This window comes from Epinephelus moara, chromosome 2 (assembly GCF_006386435.1).
Source record: "Epinephelus moara isolate mb chromosome 2, YSFRI_EMoa_1.0, whole genome shotgun sequence".
Classification (NCBI taxonomy): domain Eukaryota; kingdom Metazoa; phylum Chordata; class Actinopteri; order Perciformes; family Serranidae; genus Epinephelus; species Epinephelus moara.
Window position 1 is genome coordinate 17,148,273 of NC_065507.1, and position 18,778 is coordinate 17,167,050.

At 40.3% G+C, this 18,778-nt stretch overlaps 2 protein-coding genes and 10 non-coding genes across 15 annotated transcripts in view; 10 read left to right on the forward strand and 2 right to left on the reverse strand.

The window, feature by feature from the left end:
• p2ry2.1 (purinergic receptor P2Y2, tandem duplicate 1) overlaps positions 1-18,778 on the reverse strand; it is a 67,192-nt gene that overhangs the window by 22,956 nt on the left and 25,458 nt on the right. The window lies entirely within an intron of this gene.
• The window catches only part of LOC126409117 (F-BAR and double SH3 domains protein 2-like), a 93,635-nt gene that overhangs the window by 12,152 nt on the left and 62,705 nt on the right, over positions 1-18,778 (forward strand). For both annotated transcript variants that reach the window (XM_050075058.1, XM_050075065.1), the window contains exon 3: positions 17,041-17,086. In XM_050075058.1, the coding sequence (XP_049931015.1) occupies positions 17,041-17,086 (46 nt within the window). The remainder of the gene's footprint in view (positions 1-17,040; positions 17,087-18,778) is intronic.
• trnat-agu (transfer RNA threonine (anticodon AGU)) lies at positions 3,232-3,305 on the forward strand. Its single transcript has one exon. It is a non-coding gene; the product is annotated as a tRNA-Thr (tRNA).
• Positions 4,973-5,046, forward strand: trnat-ugu (transfer RNA threonine (anticodon UGU)). The gene has a single exon. It is a non-coding gene; the product is annotated as a tRNA-Thr (tRNA).
• Positions 7,508-7,581, forward strand: trnat-agu (transfer RNA threonine (anticodon AGU)). The gene has a single exon. It is a non-coding gene; the product is annotated as a tRNA-Thr (tRNA).
• Positions 8,581-8,654, forward strand: trnat-ugu (transfer RNA threonine (anticodon UGU)). The gene has a single exon. It is a non-coding gene; the product is annotated as a tRNA-Thr (tRNA).
• trnai-aau (transfer RNA isoleucine (anticodon AAU)) lies at positions 10,594-10,667 on the forward strand. The gene has a single exon. It is a non-coding gene; the product is annotated as a tRNA-Ile (tRNA).
• On the forward strand, positions 10,979-11,052 carry trnat-agu (transfer RNA threonine (anticodon AGU)). The gene has a single exon. It is a non-coding gene; the product is annotated as a tRNA-Thr (tRNA).
• On the reverse strand, positions 12,358-12,430 carry trnam-cau (transfer RNA methionine (anticodon CAU)). The gene has a single exon. It is a non-coding gene; the product is annotated as a tRNA-Met (tRNA).
• Positions 14,993-15,066, forward strand: trnat-agu (transfer RNA threonine (anticodon AGU)). The gene has a single exon. It is a non-coding gene; the product is annotated as a tRNA-Thr (tRNA).
• Positions 17,266-17,339, forward strand: trnat-agu (transfer RNA threonine (anticodon AGU)). Its single transcript has one exon. It is a non-coding gene; the product is annotated as a tRNA-Thr (tRNA).
• trnat-cgu (transfer RNA threonine (anticodon CGU)) lies at positions 18,358-18,430 on the forward strand. The gene has a single exon. It is a non-coding gene; the product is annotated as a tRNA-Thr (tRNA).

Below are 18,778 nucleotides of genomic sequence, written 5' to 3' on the forward strand. Positions count from 1 at the left end.
AGATGGAGGCAGCTGCCTTGGGAGAAAGAGAGGCTTTGCCCAGTCAGGCTCCATAATTACATTATCTTCTGCCTTCTGCTTAGAAGTGGTGCATTTACAGCTCACAGCAACTTAATATGATACAGTCTCTGGCTTTTGTTTGATATCTAGGGTGCGTTTGGTAATCCAATTGCATGCTCTACACCAAAATGAGAGCCCTTTTGTTCGTAGAAATGGAGCATTATGGTTCCACATGAAATGTATGGTTAAATTAAGACACATTCACTCTGCTTGGCGCTCTGCTGCTCCATTTTCCCAGACAGAGTGCTCAGAATGCGCACTTCAAGTGTCAGCAAAAAATGTTGTTGCACATTTTTGTTCTGTTGTTAGCGTAGTAAGCATGCAGTAGCTTTGAGAGCTAATTTGACTTGTTAACTATATTTTGTGAATGTCACTGTCACTCTGAATATCCTGCCGAACCCAGTTCAAACTCTCAAACTTCATATGGACAAAAGGAACATATAGTTGAATATTTGTATTGAACAGCTAAATCTGATTTAACTGACATCATTCTGAGTCGAGCACAGCCTTATGTATTTTTAGGATTTATTTAATGGAAGAATAACACCACGTTCAATTCACTTTAGTCCCTGTCAGACTAATGGCAACAGATACAATTCCCCTGATTAATTACCCATAGCTGCACGCTAAGCCGTCAGTCAGTCAGTGTAGGAACTTCATTCTGAGACAGATTCGAGTATTGTGCTTCAAATTATCTGAACTGTGACAAAGAGACATCAGACAGCTTTCACTGAAAATTGCATTTTTGTTTAACGAATGTCTTCCTGTCTCCACAGACATCTTGTGACGTCTCATGTTTCAGAAGCCACAACTGATCAGAACAGTAATTAACTACTAACAGTCAAACTGAGAGGCCGACTCTCTCTGCACCTCTTTCCATTTCTGATGTTGCCACAATAATAATGTTTTGATACTGGAATTTGATTTTCCCTTGACCTCCACGTCATGAAAGCAAAGTACAGGCTTGGTTATAGCACAAGGCCTTTGAAACACAGAGGAATTTGGCATCTTGCTTTACAAACTACATGATTCAAATTCCAATTTTAAGCCTGATTTTCTTTAACTGATTTTTTTAAGATTCCAGAGAGTCTGTACTGCTGTGTGCAAAATTTGTGTTTTTTTTACAGCAGCAATGACAGGAAATCTAAATATAATCCTGTAGCTTTATCTTAGTTAACTTCCATGCCATCTGAGATTTAGTAATTACCTAGAATTGTTTTTTCAGCATCTTCAGAGCCTTTAGCAAATTTGTGCAGAAAGAGAACTGGTGAGATGGGTTTATATAAGGCTAATGCTTTCAACGCTAACACACAGGCCCTTATACAATTAACTTATAGTATCAGTCGTATAGTTTCTTGAAAGGAATAAATAATGAATGTTTTAGTCCAAATGCCTGCTTGGTTTTGGAAGAAAAAAAAACAGAGACTCTGCTCTATTATGTTGTGCGGTGATCACGCAGTGTGAAAACATGACCTCCTCCCTCCGCCCCCGTCTCTGTCTGTGACTCATGTTGCTTATCCTGTTGTCACTGATCTCAGGCTGTGTCCTGTAAAACCATTGATCTCAGCTGTTTTCCCACGTTTGATCGTTCCCTCTCTCTTGACTTCGACTCACACATACAGTACATACACTTAGTGTCCACTCCTAAGCACTTAAGTATTTCCTGTCAGACACACACTCATCTGGCCATTTGCTTTTCATGCACAGCCCGTGCTGACACTGCTTTTTGACTCATGCACCACACTCTTACAAACACAGATGATGGGCAGGCAGAGTAGTGAGAAAGATGAGGGAGGATAGAGGGAGTAGTAGAGAAAAGAGAGGGCAAAAAAGCAAACTGCAGAAGGCCAAAGAGGAAGTGTTGAGAGTCAGGAACAGCTGCAGAGGTGAAGGATGGGTAGGGAGATGTTTTAAGCATGAATAGAAATAGACTATGGGCAGAACAGATGAATGAGGAAAGCAAGTCTAAAGGAATACAGAGGCACAAACAACAAGCATCTCAGAAGTAAAGTATATCCTTACTAAACTAACCCAACAATAAAATTTGAAGCTAAATGACCAGACAAGCCTTAACCTGAAGGTCTGTTCTGTTTATCTTTACTCTGTCTCAAGAAACACACAGCACAATACAAACATGCATAGTGGGTGTGAGATATTTCTAGCTGGTAATTGGGAGGTCTCTGCCGCAGTGTCGCCATGGTTGCATGAGAAGCCTAGACATGTCGAAAGATCCCAGTGAGGATGTGTGTTTGTCCACGTGTGTCTGTGTGTGGTAGTGTTGACTTGACTTGTATGTTCCAGAGGCCCTAACTAGTACACAAGCACACTGCAGTACTAAGATACCAAAGCCGAGCTTATTTTGAGGCTGTGCATGAATGTTTTCAGAGAGCCTGCACTCATATTTGCATATTTACTGTGTTATGGAACCAGAGATTAGAAAGTTGAACCTATGTGTGTGTGTGGATGAAAGAGACTGATATCATTACATGTATTTTAAGTACTTTCTAACTGATTGTTTTCCTGAACTTATATCACTGCCACAGTCAATTACAGTTACTGAAATTGAATCACTTCAAATCAAGTATTGTGACTGAGTCACAGCCCACTCTTTTTGCACAATGCTTTCCAAGTTACAGGTTCTTCTGTATCATGCAGGTGAAAATCTAGAGATTTCTTCTCTAGGAAATGAGTCAGGTCTCTTAAGAAAAGGCTTTTTGGCATGCTGTCGTAATGTTTGGCGTTGGCATTAGTTGTATGGTAGCATCGCAGGTACCGTGGCTTAGCTGGTTACAGCGCCTGTTTAGTAAATAGTAGCTCATGACCTCTAATCCCAGCAGTACCTTTTCTACTGTCAGCACAAGTCTTGTGTCAAAACTTGAAAGGAGAAAGCTCCAAAGGTGAATTGGATACAGGAACATTTGTGTCATCATGGCCAATCGAGGTCACATGGAATCTGGAGTGCTGCCATGCTCTAATGCATTCACTACTAATTATGTGGATCCCATTATCAATCAAAAAAGGCCAAACATTTGCAGGTTCCAGCTTCTCAAATGTGAAGATCCACTCAGTTTCTCATGTCCTATGATTATACATTGGATGTATTTGGATGTTGAAATGTTTTGTTCCAACACATGTGGAGATGAGACATCGCTCTTTTCAAAGGTGCTATATGGCGCTGTGGCTTAGTTGGTTAAAGCGCCTGTCTAGTAAACAGGAGATCCTGGGTTCGAATCCCAGCAGTGCCTTTTCAGTAGTTGTGCTTGAGGACATTGTGGCTCAGGAGAGGGTAGACGTGATATGCTATCCTCTCCCTGAAAAACTTCTGAGAATGAACACTGATTTGCAGTTGTGGCCTTTGCCATTGTGAGCATTACACTTGTGCATTGGTTTCTCTGTGTCTCTTGGCAATTACACCTCCAAAATGTTAATTAGTGGTGGGTTTTTTTTTCTACTAGACACAAGTAGAAATTTGGCTCAATTTAAGGTTCAAGGTTCACAGACAAAATACTTGTCTTTTGCTGGACATGTTTTCCACACATATAGAGCATGCTAACATTATTAGCTTAAGCTCATGACATTTCATTGCATAAGTTAGCATGGTGGCTAGTAGAGTTTTCCTCTCCTCATATGCAGGAACAACAGCAACATTTAATATTTACAAAGTCCTGCTCCATTATAACTCACAAGGTTTACTGACAAAACAATTGTCTCACACTAGACACATTTTTTCCTATATATAGTAACAAGCTGACATTATAAGCATAAGTCTATAACATTTTACACTGTACGAATTAACCTAGCGGCTAGTGGACTTCCGTTTGCTCAAATGAAGCCAGGATAAATCATACACAAGACTTAAAATGCTATTTTTGTGGAGGCTTTATTGTCTTCACAATTTATTATTTCTTATCTGTGAAATAAAGGTGAATAAAATCTTTGTTTCCACTGAGGGAAATGGTTTCAGTTCACAAAAATTAACAGGAGATCTGCATCACTTGTAGTTACATCTCTGGGGAGGTGCAAATCAGACTATGGCGTAGGGTACGTGTCTATGCACAGCCTATTAATTCAACGCATAAGTGTAAATCCTGCTTTAGTAGCCTCCATCCACAGTCCATAGCAATGCCACTACTTTCTGACAGTCTGAGCTACTGTGTTAATGTAAATCCCTTTCAAGGTTAAAATGATGTACAAAAAAGGGCATATCCAGCATTGATATTCGTCAGCTTTTGTGATCTGCGGCTTGAAACCATGCTTGTAAGTGTAGCAGTAATCATAACAGAGTTATTACGTTGTGGATCATGTTTTCTGTTTTCAGGAGCACTGGGGGAGCTTAATATTTCAGTTTAAGTTGGCTATTTTAAAAGCAATATGTAGGTGATTCAAATAAATATGATGCTTTTATGAAACTCTATTCTGAGGTTGTTAAAAATCACTTACTGGTTGATGACAGTTTTGGTGCTATGGCATAGTTGGTTAAAGTGCTTGCTTTGTAAACAGAAGACCCTGGCTTCAAATTCCTGTAGAGCCTTTTTTATAATCAGTGCATTGTGATATGTGAAGTATCAAACAAAAAGCAATACATTTGAGTTTTAGAACTCTAACGCCTGACCACAAGGCTCAGAAGTTGTGTATTAAGTCCTTAATGTTTTAAGTTGAGCTTTGTTACTTTTCTTTTTGGCATATTTGTCACTGAATTGTCATTGAATCACTTGAGCAGTGAAACTTTCCAAGAAGTGTTTGTGTAATAATCAGGAAATCCTGGGTTCCCAGCAGTGATTTCTACAGTCAAAACAATTTTACTTCTTTTCTACCAAACCTCCATAAGGGATGAGGGAACTAATAATATATTGGTGGTCAGTAGCAGTGATATGTTTTGACACTGGCTTCTTTTGACCAGTATGTTGTGAGAGGCGCTGTGGCTTAGTTGGTCAAAGCGCCTGTCTTGTAAACAGGAGATCCTGCGTTCAAATCCCAGCAGTGCCTTGAGGTCATGTAAACTTCTGTATGTCCAATATTGAATTAATTATAAGAGCTCTTGTGTGTTTCCAGTCATAAGCAGCCAATTGCAATGATTTGGAAGTTATCGTCAGTATGCATTAATGCTAAACTAAATGGGATTTCAAAATGCCAAACAGCTGTTTTAAACATATTAAATGTGAGAATCTATTGCTTTCCTTGTTAAATATCATTATTGAATGTCTTTGGGTTTTACAATTTAGCGTTCTAACAAACAAGCAATTCAAAGGTGCCATCTTAATGATAACATAAATCCAGTCAACATTAATCCATTTTTAATCAGAATCCATTCCATACTGGCTCTCTGGTTAAACTTTATAGGGTGCTGTGGCTTAGTTGGTCAAAGTGCTTGTCTAGTAAACAGGAGATCCTGGGTTCAAATCCCAGCAGTGCCTTTTTCAGTCGGCACAAGTCCGGTATTCTTCAAAATGCCCGATCTTACTATATAATGACAAAAACTGTGTCTGTGACTCTCTCTGTGGGTGTCTCTGTTCCACGTTTTTCTCCTCACTGACTTGGTCAATCCATGTGAAATTTGGCACAGCAGTAGAGGGTCATGGGAGAATGTGAATGAAGCAATATTACATCAATTGGCCAAAGGGGGGGCGCTATAGCAACAGATTGAATTGAATTGAATTGCAAACTTTGAATGGGCATATCTCATGCCCCGTATGTCGTAGAGACATGAAACTTTGCACAGAGATTTCTGAGGAAGTTTGACCGATCTGCATGAAACTCGGTGAACATAATCTAGGGACCAATATCTAAAGTTCCCTCTTGGCAAAAGTTGGAAAACTTACTAAAACTGAGCTTCTATAAGGCAATGAATATTGCGGAGGGCGTGGCTCATCACATAAAGGTGTATAACATCTCAAGGGTTTCACCGATCACCACGCAACTTTGTAGGCATATGATCACACATAATCTGAGGGGACCCCTCCATTATTGACCCATCAAACAAAATGGGGGCGCTAGAGAGCAACTTTCTTATCCAGGCTGAACCGCCATATCGATTTTTACTAAACTTGGTAGATATGTTTTCTTAAAAATGGCTAAAATGTGACCGATCGCTGTGGCTCCCCCTGTGGCCCAGTGTTTTGTTTTTGTTTTTTCTAATTTTTGGTATGACTAAGTCACGGCATGGTATGCTGTACATCATGGAAACTGTCAGTGTGTCATTCTGTCAGTCAGTCATTCTGTCTGTCCCACGTTTTTCTACTCACTGACATGGTCAATCTATGTGAAAATGCACATAGGCATTGAGGACTGGCATAGGTAGAAGGTGACAAAGCTACCAATGGGTATGGACAAGTATTTAATTAAGTACAGGAACTTGTGTTTCCAATCATAAGCTAGATGCAATGATTTGGGAGTTATCGTTCAAACTCCAAAAAAATAAAATAAAGCAAGGGCTCTTTTAAACATATTATGTAAATGTGAGGATATTTTGCTTTTCTTGTTTAATATCATTATAAATTTTATAAATTGAAGGTCTTTGGATTTTACAGTTTAGCATTACAACAAACAAGGAATTCAAAGGCATCATTTTGGCCCCTGGATTTTTTTTTTTTTTTTTAAAGAATTGTAAGTTGTCGCCTTGCTAGTGTCAATAAATATTTTTAATCAGAATCCATTTTTTATTGGCTCTCAGGTTAAATTCTGTAGGGCGCTGTGGCTTAGTTGGTCAGAGTGCCTGTCTAGTAAACAGGAGATCCTGTGTTCAAATCCCAGCAGTGCCTTGTGGTTGTACTATGGATGAAGAAGTGGTCAGTTCCAATGATTTTTTAAGGCACCTTCAAACTGACTATTAACATAAGAGAAATTTTCATACATTCAGTCATTCATCTTCTAACCGCTTCATCCTCTTGAGGGTCACGGGGGGGCTGGAGCCTATCCCAGCTGACATCGGGCGAGAGGCAGGGTACACCCTGGACAGGTCGCCAGACCATCGCAGGGCTGACACATAGAGACAAACAACCATTCATGCTCACAGTCACACCTACGGACAATTTAGAGTTAACAATTAACCTAGTCCCCAATCTGCATGTCTTTGGACTGTGGGAGGAAGCCGGAGTGCCCGGAGAGAGCCCACGCTGACACGGGGAGAGCATGCAGGCTCCACACAGGGGGGCTCCCACACCCGGGATCGAACCGGCAACCCTCTTGCTGTGAGGCGACGGTGCTAACCACCACACCACCGTGCCGCCCAATTTTCATACAGAATACAATTTTTTTAAATGGACCTGTTGGCATACTTATGTGATTTTTTGAAATACCAAGTTATAATTTCAAATCCATTTTTTCCCCAAACATCATTTCACTGCCTACCATAGTTTGTTATTGGGTGTTTTGGGGCACAAGGGTATGACATTATGATGGTTTATATACCATACGATGCTAGGAATGTGTCTCAACAAAGGTATTACAGGGCGCTGTGGCTTAGTTGGTTAAAGCGCCTGTCTAGTAAACAGGAGATCCTGGGTTCGAATCCCAGCAGTGCCTTTTCTGGGATCTGGTCCCCACAAGCTTCACAGCACAACTAAAAAAAAAAGACACTGTACAAGTAGAATATGTACATAAGAATAATATCACATAAGAAACTTGAACCATGCTCCTGAAAAAAAAACTGTACATGGCAATGTGTTGCTCCAACAAATTTGTCTTTTGGACATTGCTCTCTGAAGGTTGCTGTGCAGTGCTTTGGCTTAGTTGGTGAAAGTGACTGTCTTGTTAACAGTAGATCTGGGGTTTAAATCCCAGCAGTACCTTTTCCAGTCAGCACAAGTCTGGTATGCTTCACCATGCCCATGTTCCAGTTCAAACTAAAAATAAATAAATAAATAAATAAATAACTAAATAAATAAGGGATTTCAAAATGCCAAACAGCTGATTCAGACTCATTACATGTGAGAATCTGTTGCTTTCCTTGTTTAATATGATTATAAATTTTATACATTTTTTTGGGTTTTACAGTTTAGCGTTCCAACAAACAAGGAATTCAAAGGCGTCATCTTGGCCCCTGGGATTTTTATTTGAAAAGAATTGTTGGTTGCAGTCTTGCTTGTTTCCAGAAATATTTTTAATCAAAATAAATTTTTTTAGTGGTTCTCTGAAGTAGCACTGCAGGAATGCACTTGACCAATGAAACTTCCTAAGAAGTGTTTGTGTTCAGGAAATCCTGGGTTCAAATCCCAGCAGTGATTTCTACAGTCAGCACAATTTTACTTCTTTTCTGCTGAGCCTTCATCAGGGACGAGGGAACTATTAACAAAATGGTGGTCAGTGGCAGTGATATGTTTTGACACTGGCTTTTTTTGACCAGTATGTTGTGAGAGGCGCTGTTGGTCAAAGCGCCTGTCTAGTAAACAGGAGATCCTGGGCTCAAATCCCAGCAGTGCCTTTAATGTTGTCTTCCGAAATGTCTCTTTCAATTAAACCCACTCATGGCAAAACAGATGCATCATTATACTGCACAGTGAGTACAAGGCCAAGCAGTAGAAGGGTGCTGTGGCTTAGTTGGTCAAAGCGCCTGCCTTGTAAATAGGAGATCCTGGGTTCAAATCCCGGCGGTGCCTTGAAGTCATGTATGCTAATTAATTAAGTAAAGGGCTTTTGTATGTTCCCAATCATAAGCAACCAATTACAATTTGAAAGTTATCGTCAGTATGCAATAATGCTAAACTTAATGGGATTTCAAAATAACATATTCCTAAATATCATTATAAATTGAATGTCTTTGGATTTTACAATTTAGCGATCCTGTGTTCAAATCCCAGCAGTACCTTTTCTAGTTGGCACAAGTCTTGTATGCTTCAAAATATCAACTATTAGGGCTGGGTATCGATTCAGATTTTCCAGATCGATTCGATTCAATTTTCAAGGACTCAGTTCAATCCGATTCACGATTCGATTCGATTCGATTCGATTCAATTCGAAGTATATTTAACAAGGAACCCTCTGACCTGGTGCATTACTATTAAAAATACTGTTTACATTACATTTACATTTAACTATATATTTGTTAATACTATTGTTTAAATTTCTTATATTTTCACGTATCTTTCCTCTCTTGCAAGGAGCACCTGTAACATAAATAATTTCCCCTCTGGGATCAATAAAGTATTTCTGATTCTGATTCTGAATTAACCCAAAAGCAGTACATTAGTCATCATGTACTTTTATTTAACATTACCTGACCAACACATACAAAATAAATATTTTAAATTAAATCTAATCACAAGGCAGACAATTTAAATGAAGTGGCTACAAAAAATGTAAACAAAGGACATCCACAAGTTTACTGCCTGTAACTGTCTTATAAAGCTGTTGTGCAATACACTACAGTGGTTGTGATGCACACATTGACTGTATCAGAGGAGAAACAATATACGTAGGTGAACCCTGCAGCAAAGTGAACCCTCTTCCTCAGAGAGGATCTTTGTCTCCCAGTTTGTTCCTGGCGGCAGAGCAGAGTGAACCGTCTTTCTTCTCAGAGGATCTTTGTCCCATGAGAGCAGGCACGCTGCTCTCCGTGTCTGCAGTGCAAACGACTTTTGCTGGCGATTTGACAGTCACTAGAAGCACATTATGACCCTTTGTAAAAGTCTAAGGACTGAGAGGCTGTCCGGTATGTGTGTGTGTGTCTGAGGAGTTTCAGTACGTTAGCTTGTTAGCCGTAACGTTAGCCTTGCTGTTTGTCATGTTAATGTTATCGTCGGCAGCCCTGAATAGCTTGTAAAGCTTTAGCATAGTTAGTTAACACATTTGTTAATGGCCCATGTGTTTACTGCTACAGAAAAATAATAAATCTTTGGTTTATTTGCACAACATCGCCTCTCTGCCGTCTTTTATCACGCTTGCTAACGCTAAGTTAACTTTACCAGCAGATCTGTATGAGGTACAAACTGAGGCTACAGTTAGCAGTGTGCTGATGCTTAGTGGTATTTCTTAATCTTTTCTGTGAAACTAATGTGCATTTAATAAACATGCGTACATTATTAGCGTTTAGCGTGTCCGGCCGTCTCGCGAGATCTCTGGCCATGACCTCAGTTGCTAAATGCTGATCTCGCGAGACTACCTGGGTTGATAGTACTGCAGGCTGCTGCAGTTTGCTACCAGCTGTACAACACGTCCACGGAGGAAAATAGTCATAGTAAAAGATCGATTTTTTTAATTAATGAATCGATATTGTGCCATTTAAAGGAAAATCGATTCGAGTCGATTAAATCGATTTTTTCAACCCAGCTCTATCAACTATTGAATTAAGTACAGGAACTTGTGTGTTTCCAATCATAAGCAGCTAGTGATTTGGGAGTTACCTTTCAAACTCAAAAAAAAAAAGAAAGGGCATTTCAAAATGCCAAACAGCTGGTTCAAACTTATTAAATACGAGGATCTGTTGCTTTCCTGGTTTAATATTATACATTTATGTAGATTGTTTATAAATGCAATGCCATTGGGTTTTACAAGTTAGGTTTTACCAGCTTTTACTGGCTTTCTGGTCAGCTTTTCTTGGGCGCTGTGGCTTAGTTGGTCAAAGTGCCTGTCTAATAAACAGGAGATCATGGGTTCAAATCCCAGCAGTGCCTTGTGCTTGAAAGAGGGCACATTACCATTTTAACATTATCTGACTAACATAAGGAGATTAAAGGATTGTTTCCCCCTTAAGATGTTGGAGGTTTAAAAGTGAATACAGAATTCATACTTTTTAAATGGACCTGCTGGCATACTTATGTGATTTTTTAAAATGCTAACTTATGATATCGAATCCGTTTTTACCCACACATCTTTTCACTGATTTGTATAGTTTGTCATTGGGTGTTTTAGGGCACCAGGGTTTGATGATATGATGGTATATATCATGCAAGTGTGGTAATGTGTCTTGTAGAAGGGTTCACATGGCGCTGTGGCTTAGTTGGTTAAAGCGCCTGTCTAGTAAACAGGAGATCCTGGGTTCGAATCCCAGCAGTGCCTTTTCAGAGGTTCAGTTAACACCAGCCTCACAGCATAACTTGGAAAAAGACAATTCTGTGTGCAGTCATTGTACTCCGCATTGTTGTGTGCTATCCTTGGACTTTGGAGTGTGTTGTTCCAGCACATAAGGAACTAGAACCATGGAAAACATTGAATATGGCACTGTGTTGCTCCACCAAATTTGTACTCGAACATTGCTCTCTGAAAGTTGCTGCACAGTGCTTTGGCTTAGTTGGTTAAAGTGACTCTCTCGTTAACAGTAGCTCTGGGGTTTAAATCCCAGCAGTGCCTTTTCACAAAGTGCTATCTCAAATGTCATCCTGAACTTACTGTAGAGGTGCTTTTAGAGGAGCAGTATTTCTCATTTGCAGTGTACTTTAGCACTGGTGTCTCTGTAGGATGTGATTTGTAACCACAATGCTTGACCTTTATTTATCCTTAGGATAAACATACACTTACAGGGAAACTCAGGAACACAGAATACCTTACTGCTAATACTTCAGAACAGAGCTGCAAGTTCTTAAGTTCACTAGATCTATTTTTTGAACAAATGATCATTTTGCTAAATAGGTGTCATCATTTATTCAAGCAGCTAGGTCTGGGTGGCGATTAAAACCCCTTTCTCTTTTATCTCACTGATCGGATACAGATGTGGCATATCTTTATCCTCATTTGTCCTGTTGGTTGCATCATTTCTATTTGGGTAAATGAAGTGAACACTGGTGGCCTATTAAGGTTCATTATCCCTGAAATGTGGTCTATATGAAATTGAAAGATTACAGAGATTTGTTTTTAAAATGTTTGTATATAGATATCAGTCAGCCTAATGATAATTAACCTTTAAACTATATATTTCTGTTACATAGGAGTCTGTGTATGTCAGGGATTTGTATTGCAGCACGTTGATACTGACATGGACAATAAAAATGGCTGTCACTGACAGTCTAGTTTCGTTTGAACCAGAAGACACACATCTGTCCAACAGCAAGAGGAAAGAGAGCTTCAGTGCCCCGAGTTAGGACACATTTTCGACGACATACACACCAACATCTGTGATCAAGTGTCATGTTGCAGAATAGGATGACTTTGGTCAGCTCGTGAGTGAGAGATCGCAGCAATGTTGTGATTATAACTAACACCGAAAGCCCCCCACATTATCTGTTTACTGATTTGTTCTGGTACTTTGTAGTTATGGCCAGTACTAGCTTCATAGACATCACATGGGCTGTTGGATAATGTTGAGTTTCTTTCCACATTTTTCACTATTTTAGGGAGTATTGATTTCCAGTTGCATCACAAAACAGCTGCCCCGTGTGAGGCTCGAACTCACGACCTTCAGATTATGAGACTGACGCGCTGCCTACTGCGCCAACGAGGCCTGTAGGAGAGGTTGAGCATGTGTGGTTTGCTCTGCATACTCAATACTTTAGGTCGGGGGTGAAGTTGTCTGTGTGATCAGTGGTGGGAGCGTGTCCCATTTCAACTGACATGCACAGGGGTGGAGTTAAACACAACACACATGCTCCGGCCTCTCACAGTCGATCACTGACAGTAGGAAATATTGCACTCTTGTATGCGCCTCTCTGTGCAGGAGTTAAAAGACTGGTTCAGTCATTAAGAATTTCTCATGCCTCTTTTTAGGTAAAGCCAGAAAGCTAAAGCGGCCCCCCGTTTGGGAAACATAATGTACGCAGCAGGTTTAACACAAAATGACGCCTTGGGAAACATTTGACAAGAAGCACTGTCCTAGTTGTTTGGGCTGTAATTAGTATAGAGAGAACTGGCAGTAATTATGCTGTCTACGCTTACAGTAAGTGTTGTCTTCCTTTCTGCATCTTGCCCCACTGTTTCCCTTCCCTGGTGTCTCTTGATTGTAGCTGTTAAGTTCCCTCATACAGTTGCACTGTTAAACAGTATTGGCTCTGTTACTTGAAGGGCTACCTTGGGCTACATTTATTCTATGCTGTTTTAATAGACTATTCAAACTTGCACTTAGCAAAAGGCACAGCACCAGTGGATTTTCCAAACAGTCAAAGGACAGAAATGTTAAATTCTTCAGGCGGTGTTACATCCAGCTAAACAAAAAATGTTTTGTCCTTCCATGTTGTGGTTGATATTGTAGTTGTGGGATGCCTAATGTTAGAAAATGGTGTCAGCAAAAGACAAGTGCTTTGTCTGTGAATGCTGCGAGCTACAGTGAAGCCAGTTTGTGTTCTTGTGTTTGAAATTGTAGCTATTAAGTCATGTTTAATGTGTGTTTTGGGTGCGTTTTGAATCAACTTAACTTTATAGCACTTCATAGAAACCCTGCTGCTGACTAGTGTTTTGGAGGTGTAACTGCAGAGTGACACAGACACACCGCCGCGCATGTATAAATGCTCACAATGGCATAGGCCATGTGCGTAGCTGACGCACAAGTATAAATCCTGCCGTACTCATGTTGGCCTTAAAGTTAATTTTGCTACTCTGTGAAGTGCAGAGCAGCTAACTAAGCAATGGAGACTATAGGGTGGGCAGTGGGCACTGTGATAACTGCCTTTATGTCAGCAAAGTCGACACACAAAAAGATAGATTACAACACAAAACACTAAAATGGATTGCATTTGAAATGCTGCAATAAAGCCCATTGAGCACTAGACTAAGCATTTTTTCCTTAAAATGAACCACTTAGCTCCTGGTTAAAGTGTGTCAGGCTATCAAAAGCAAAATTAACCAAAACTGACATTCCCCAAACCCTCTTAACAAGCCCTCAACAAGTGATTGACATGGGGCCATCTAAGCGGGCTAGTGAGTCCCAAACATTTACATGTGAATCAGCAAAAAGAGAATGCTAATGATTAGGTTACTTGTCAAACCACTTCCACACTCATGTCTACATTTACATGTGAAAATGACTTCCATCCAAAGTAAAAGACCAGAACAAAAACACAACAGTAAAGGAGAGTGGCTTGAAATCTTCTTCCTCCCATCACAACATTCTACCTTACAGTCATGATTTAGTCTAAATAACTTGAGTCTTGAAAGGCCAAACCTCTGTTCTGTGGCCTCCTGCTTCCTATGACGGCTTATATTGTGTTTGAATATAGCTTAACAGACACTTTGGTTGTATTGACACATGTTCCTGTTTTCAAACAACAGTTTTAACAAGTGATTTTAATTTGGCTCACACCCGTTAATCACAGTGAACAGTAAATCCTATGCTGCTGCGCTGAGATTTTAATCAAATCACTATTTTATGCTGCTGAGTCATTTGACAACATTAAAATGTACTATAACGTGAAAGCCTCATAACAGCAACAAGAAAGCCTAGTGCCTGCTGCTCTTACTCCATTTCTTTATTTGTCAAAGTTTTTCTAATAGTTTTATCATTTAATGGTGATGCAATGCATTGCAATATATCGCTTTAATAAAAACAGTTTTTGCAAGGTTGCCGAGCTAAAGATCGTCCTTTCCAAGGGCATAGCCGCAGGGCTGTGGCATAGTTAGTTAAAGCGCCTGTCTAGTAATCCCAGCAGTGCCTTCTGTGAAACACTGTGCTTGGTTTGTTGCTGTTAGACCTTCATGATGCTGCTCTTGTCTTTAGCCTTTGGTGCTCCAAAAACGTATTTACAACATATTCCAGTTGTCAGTGGCAGTTATGAGGTCACTTTTGTCCTTGTATGCACGCAGCAGGTGCTGTGGCTGAATTGGTTAAAATGTCAAATTAATAGAAAAATTGGTCACTTTCAGTCATTTGAATCTGTAGTATTGCCATGCTAAACTCAAAGGAGATGAGGGGATATAAATGATTAAACAGAAATGCTAAACATTTGCTGATTCCAGCTTCTTAAATGTGAGTATTTGCGGTTCTTGTTTTACATATTTTATACACTGAATATCCTTGGAATGTTGTTTCAATAAAGACGGACTTCAAACATTGCTCCCAGGGCAGGTGTTACACGGCGCTGTGGCTTAGTTGGTTAAAGCGCCTGTCTAGTAAACAGGAGATCCTGGGTTCGAATCCCAGCAGTGCCTTTTCCACAGTCCAGGTCAGCTGTAGTTGATAAGATATGCAAATAGAGGATTATGTAAGTCAAGAGCAGTCCTCCTGGAAAAACTACAGAGATAGAGCTTCCATGTATGCTGCATAACTGCTATATATGGAAATGCTTTGATAATGGAAGTCGGTGAAGATTCTCAGTCATCCAGGTCACGGTAATGATAAGTGCGATATTGTAGGCAACTGGATTTGCTTGTGTTTCTTGAAGATGTCTCATCCAAGAAGCTTCTTCTAAATGACTGGGACGGAGTTGCAGGCTTTAAACTCTGTGTGGGTGTTAACCCTTGCAGAGTCGTTAAGGTCACAATTTGAGTTGTTGACCCACCTGGCCATCATGTGAGTCGTTAGGGTCAGGTGGGATCAGATGTGAATGGGTGTGAAGTCGTCTAAGGAGGGATCCCAAGACTGCATTGTAGGTGGGTGATAAGTGTTGTAACGATGGTCGTTCCAGTTTGACGTAGATGGGTTCTTTTACGCCTCTTTCAAACCATCTTTCTTCCCTGGCCAAGATGTGCATGTTGCTGTCCTCCAAAGGAGTGTCCCTTCTCCTGTAGATGTAATGTTGCTGTCCTCCAAAGGAGTGTCCCTTCTCCTGTAGATGTAAGTGGACAGCTGAGTCTTGACCTAACGAGCTGGCTCTCCTGTGCTGTGCCATGCTCTTGTGGAGTGGTTGTTTTGTTTCCCCAATGTATAAATCTGTGCATTCCTGGCTGCACTGAACTGCATACACTACATTACTCTGCTTATGTCCGGGTGTTTTGTCCTTGGGGTGGAGTTTCTCAGATACTCCTGCAACAATGTTGTTTTGTTTTTGTGTCTCTTCCTCGCTGTCTGCTCGATAATGGAAGTTTGAATTGTGTGCGGAAAAGAACAAAGACATGTTTTATGTGTCGGGATGAGACAATCAACTTTTGTGGCCTGGAATCAAACTTTTAAGTCCATGAGTAATTATTAATCACACGGCGGGGGGGCGCTGTGGCTTAGTTGGTCAAAGGGTCTGTCTAGTAAACAGAAGATCCTACGACTGTATCCCAGCAGTGCCTTTTCTACATGCCAGAACAAATATTATCTTTTGTAAAACTTTATTTTGTCAGATTTTTCATCTGATCTTGTCAAAATTAAGATTTCTTGTCCAATAGAGACTGAGAGGAGACACAACACAAGCATAGCCAGTCACACAAAAGCACATTCTTACAAACCGCATCAGAAACAATCACAGACATCTGTGAAAAATTGCTCAACGGGTCGAGTCCTCAACAGTTAGCTAAAACTAAGATCTGGACTGGGGAAAATCATCAAATGTTATCGTGAGATGTTATGTACTGAGGCAGCTTTAGTGGGAGTTATTTGTAGTATATACACATATAGCATATTGAAGTAGTCTAATTTATGTCAAGATATGCAGGTAAAATGTTTGAGCACCTGGTGTGGTCATGTCCAGTATACCTGCTGCTTTGTTCATTCAGAAAACAGTGCCAGTACATTTATCTGTCCGTGTAATCGTATACCTAATGTTTTGTTTTTCATTCTGCACATTCCTGGGCTTTGATAAGAGCTCCCACTGTCTCTGCTGCCAGGGTGCTGTGTGACGTAGAGAGGGCAAGGGGGGAAAGTTTGTAGGGGGTTGTGTATTAGTAGGTCAGAACATGGGGTGGTCTGGCAATTAAAAGGAAAAAAAACCCCTGCTACGTCTGTTATGCTGTTTTCTTTTCTGTTGAGTCCGCTCTTGAGACGCCTGAGACCAAACATTTTTTTAATCACTGTGTACAGAATATCAATGGAACAAGTATCTAATTTATATCTGCTTCCTCCTGTCTTTAATATACATCTTACAAATGGCAATGACTTGCGAGCTGCTGGTTGGCTTTATAACAATTATTCAAAATGACTTTAAATACTAATGTCCTTCAGACACTTGAATAAATATTTGTCTCTTTCTGTCTCTGTAGGAGCTACAGCCTGAAGAAGGGACAGCTGGAGAGGGACTATGCACAGGTAAGATTGTCTGGATTCTAGCTGGATATGTTAAACAAATCCTATATATTTATAACTCTCTTAAAGCCTTGCCCAAAGTCTTTGAAGCTGCCCAATACTGTAAGCACATAATATTTACAGTTTACTTTATCATAGGCAGATTGCCAATGTGTACACTGCATTTTGACAAGTGTGCATGTGGCGCTGTGGCTTAGTTGGTTAAAGCGCCTGTCTAGTAAACAGGAGATCCTGGGTTCGAATCCCAGCAGTGCCTTTTTCTCAGTCCAGTTTAGTTTTGATTGAGGAGATGGTATAAGTGAAGCGCTGTCTGTCCTCTCTCTGAAAAACTAGTGGGACTAGTAAAGCCTTCTATCTCTGCTTGTTGACACAGGACTGTGACGCCTTGCCTCTGTGATGAGTCAAACGGCTATATATAAGTAAAAAGGTTCCATCTCTCAGGGTTGTAGACTGTAAATAAAGATGGCTGATGCATCTCCACTTCCCCCCACGGTACAAAAATGAAGCCAAAATATCACGGGTATGGACACTGCCATCTTACGTTGATGATGTCATTTGGAGCCATAGTCTGTGCAGTAGTCATCGGCTGATAGAGCCACAGTGTCAGAGTCCTGCCCTTATACCCACCTGATTGGCCTGACTCAATTGTGAGCACACTGATTGGCACACACGGATGCCATTCATGATGTACTTTGAGTGTTTTAGTTTGGGCCATGTCCCATCCTAAACATGGAGAAGGCAGGATTAATGACGTGTACTGCAGCCTGCCACCAGGGGCTGATTGAGATTTTTTGGCTTCGCTTTTGCAGAGCTGTCATGTCATCCAACGTTGTGTGGACTAGATGAGATTAGTCAACTTTTGTGGCCTCACTGGTCTGAGATCAGACCTGTATGCCCAAAACTTCTTGTCAGTCTAGCAGTAATTGTAGAGCTGTCATGTTGTGGTTCAGACCATTTTTAGGTGCATGAGGAAGTCATGGAGGAATATGTAGGATATATAGAATTTCAAAACCCTTTGAATTTTTTTTATTTTTTTTTTTAACGATGAATATAACAAACATCTGTACATCAGTCTGAAAGCCTGCACCCAAAAGTTCAGAAGTTATGCATTAAGCGCTTAATGTTTCCGGTAAACTTGGCTGTTTCCAGTTACCTTTATTTCATACTTACTGTCTTTAAAGCAAGATGTTATGTTGGTTATTTAATTCAATGTGTTATCTTAAGGGAACTATATTCGAAGGTTGCCAATTTAAGCCTTGCTTTCTGTTTTATGTGGCGCTGTGGCTTAGTGGTGAAAGCGCCTGTCTCGTAAACAGGAGATCCTGGGTTCAAATCCCAGCAGTGCCTTTATACCGAGGTGCCAAACATACAGTCCATGGGCCAGAACCAGCTCATGGGTTGCCAAAGGATCCTATCTGGCCCTCTAGATGTCTAGCCTTAAAGGTGCCAGGTTTCAGTAGCAAGTTAAACAAAAAATTACGGTTAACTTTTTCTTTAAATTCTGCTTCAGAGGGTTTTCCACCCTTACCAGAATACATTTCCCTGATATAACAATTAATATTTATTGTGACCATGTTTAAAGATACTGAACATTGTGCAAAATGTTGTCAGTCAGCAGCCTCAGTTCAAAATAATCTGTATCAGACTGCATCACACCTATATCAGGAAACATATGGATAAGTGCACATGTAATGA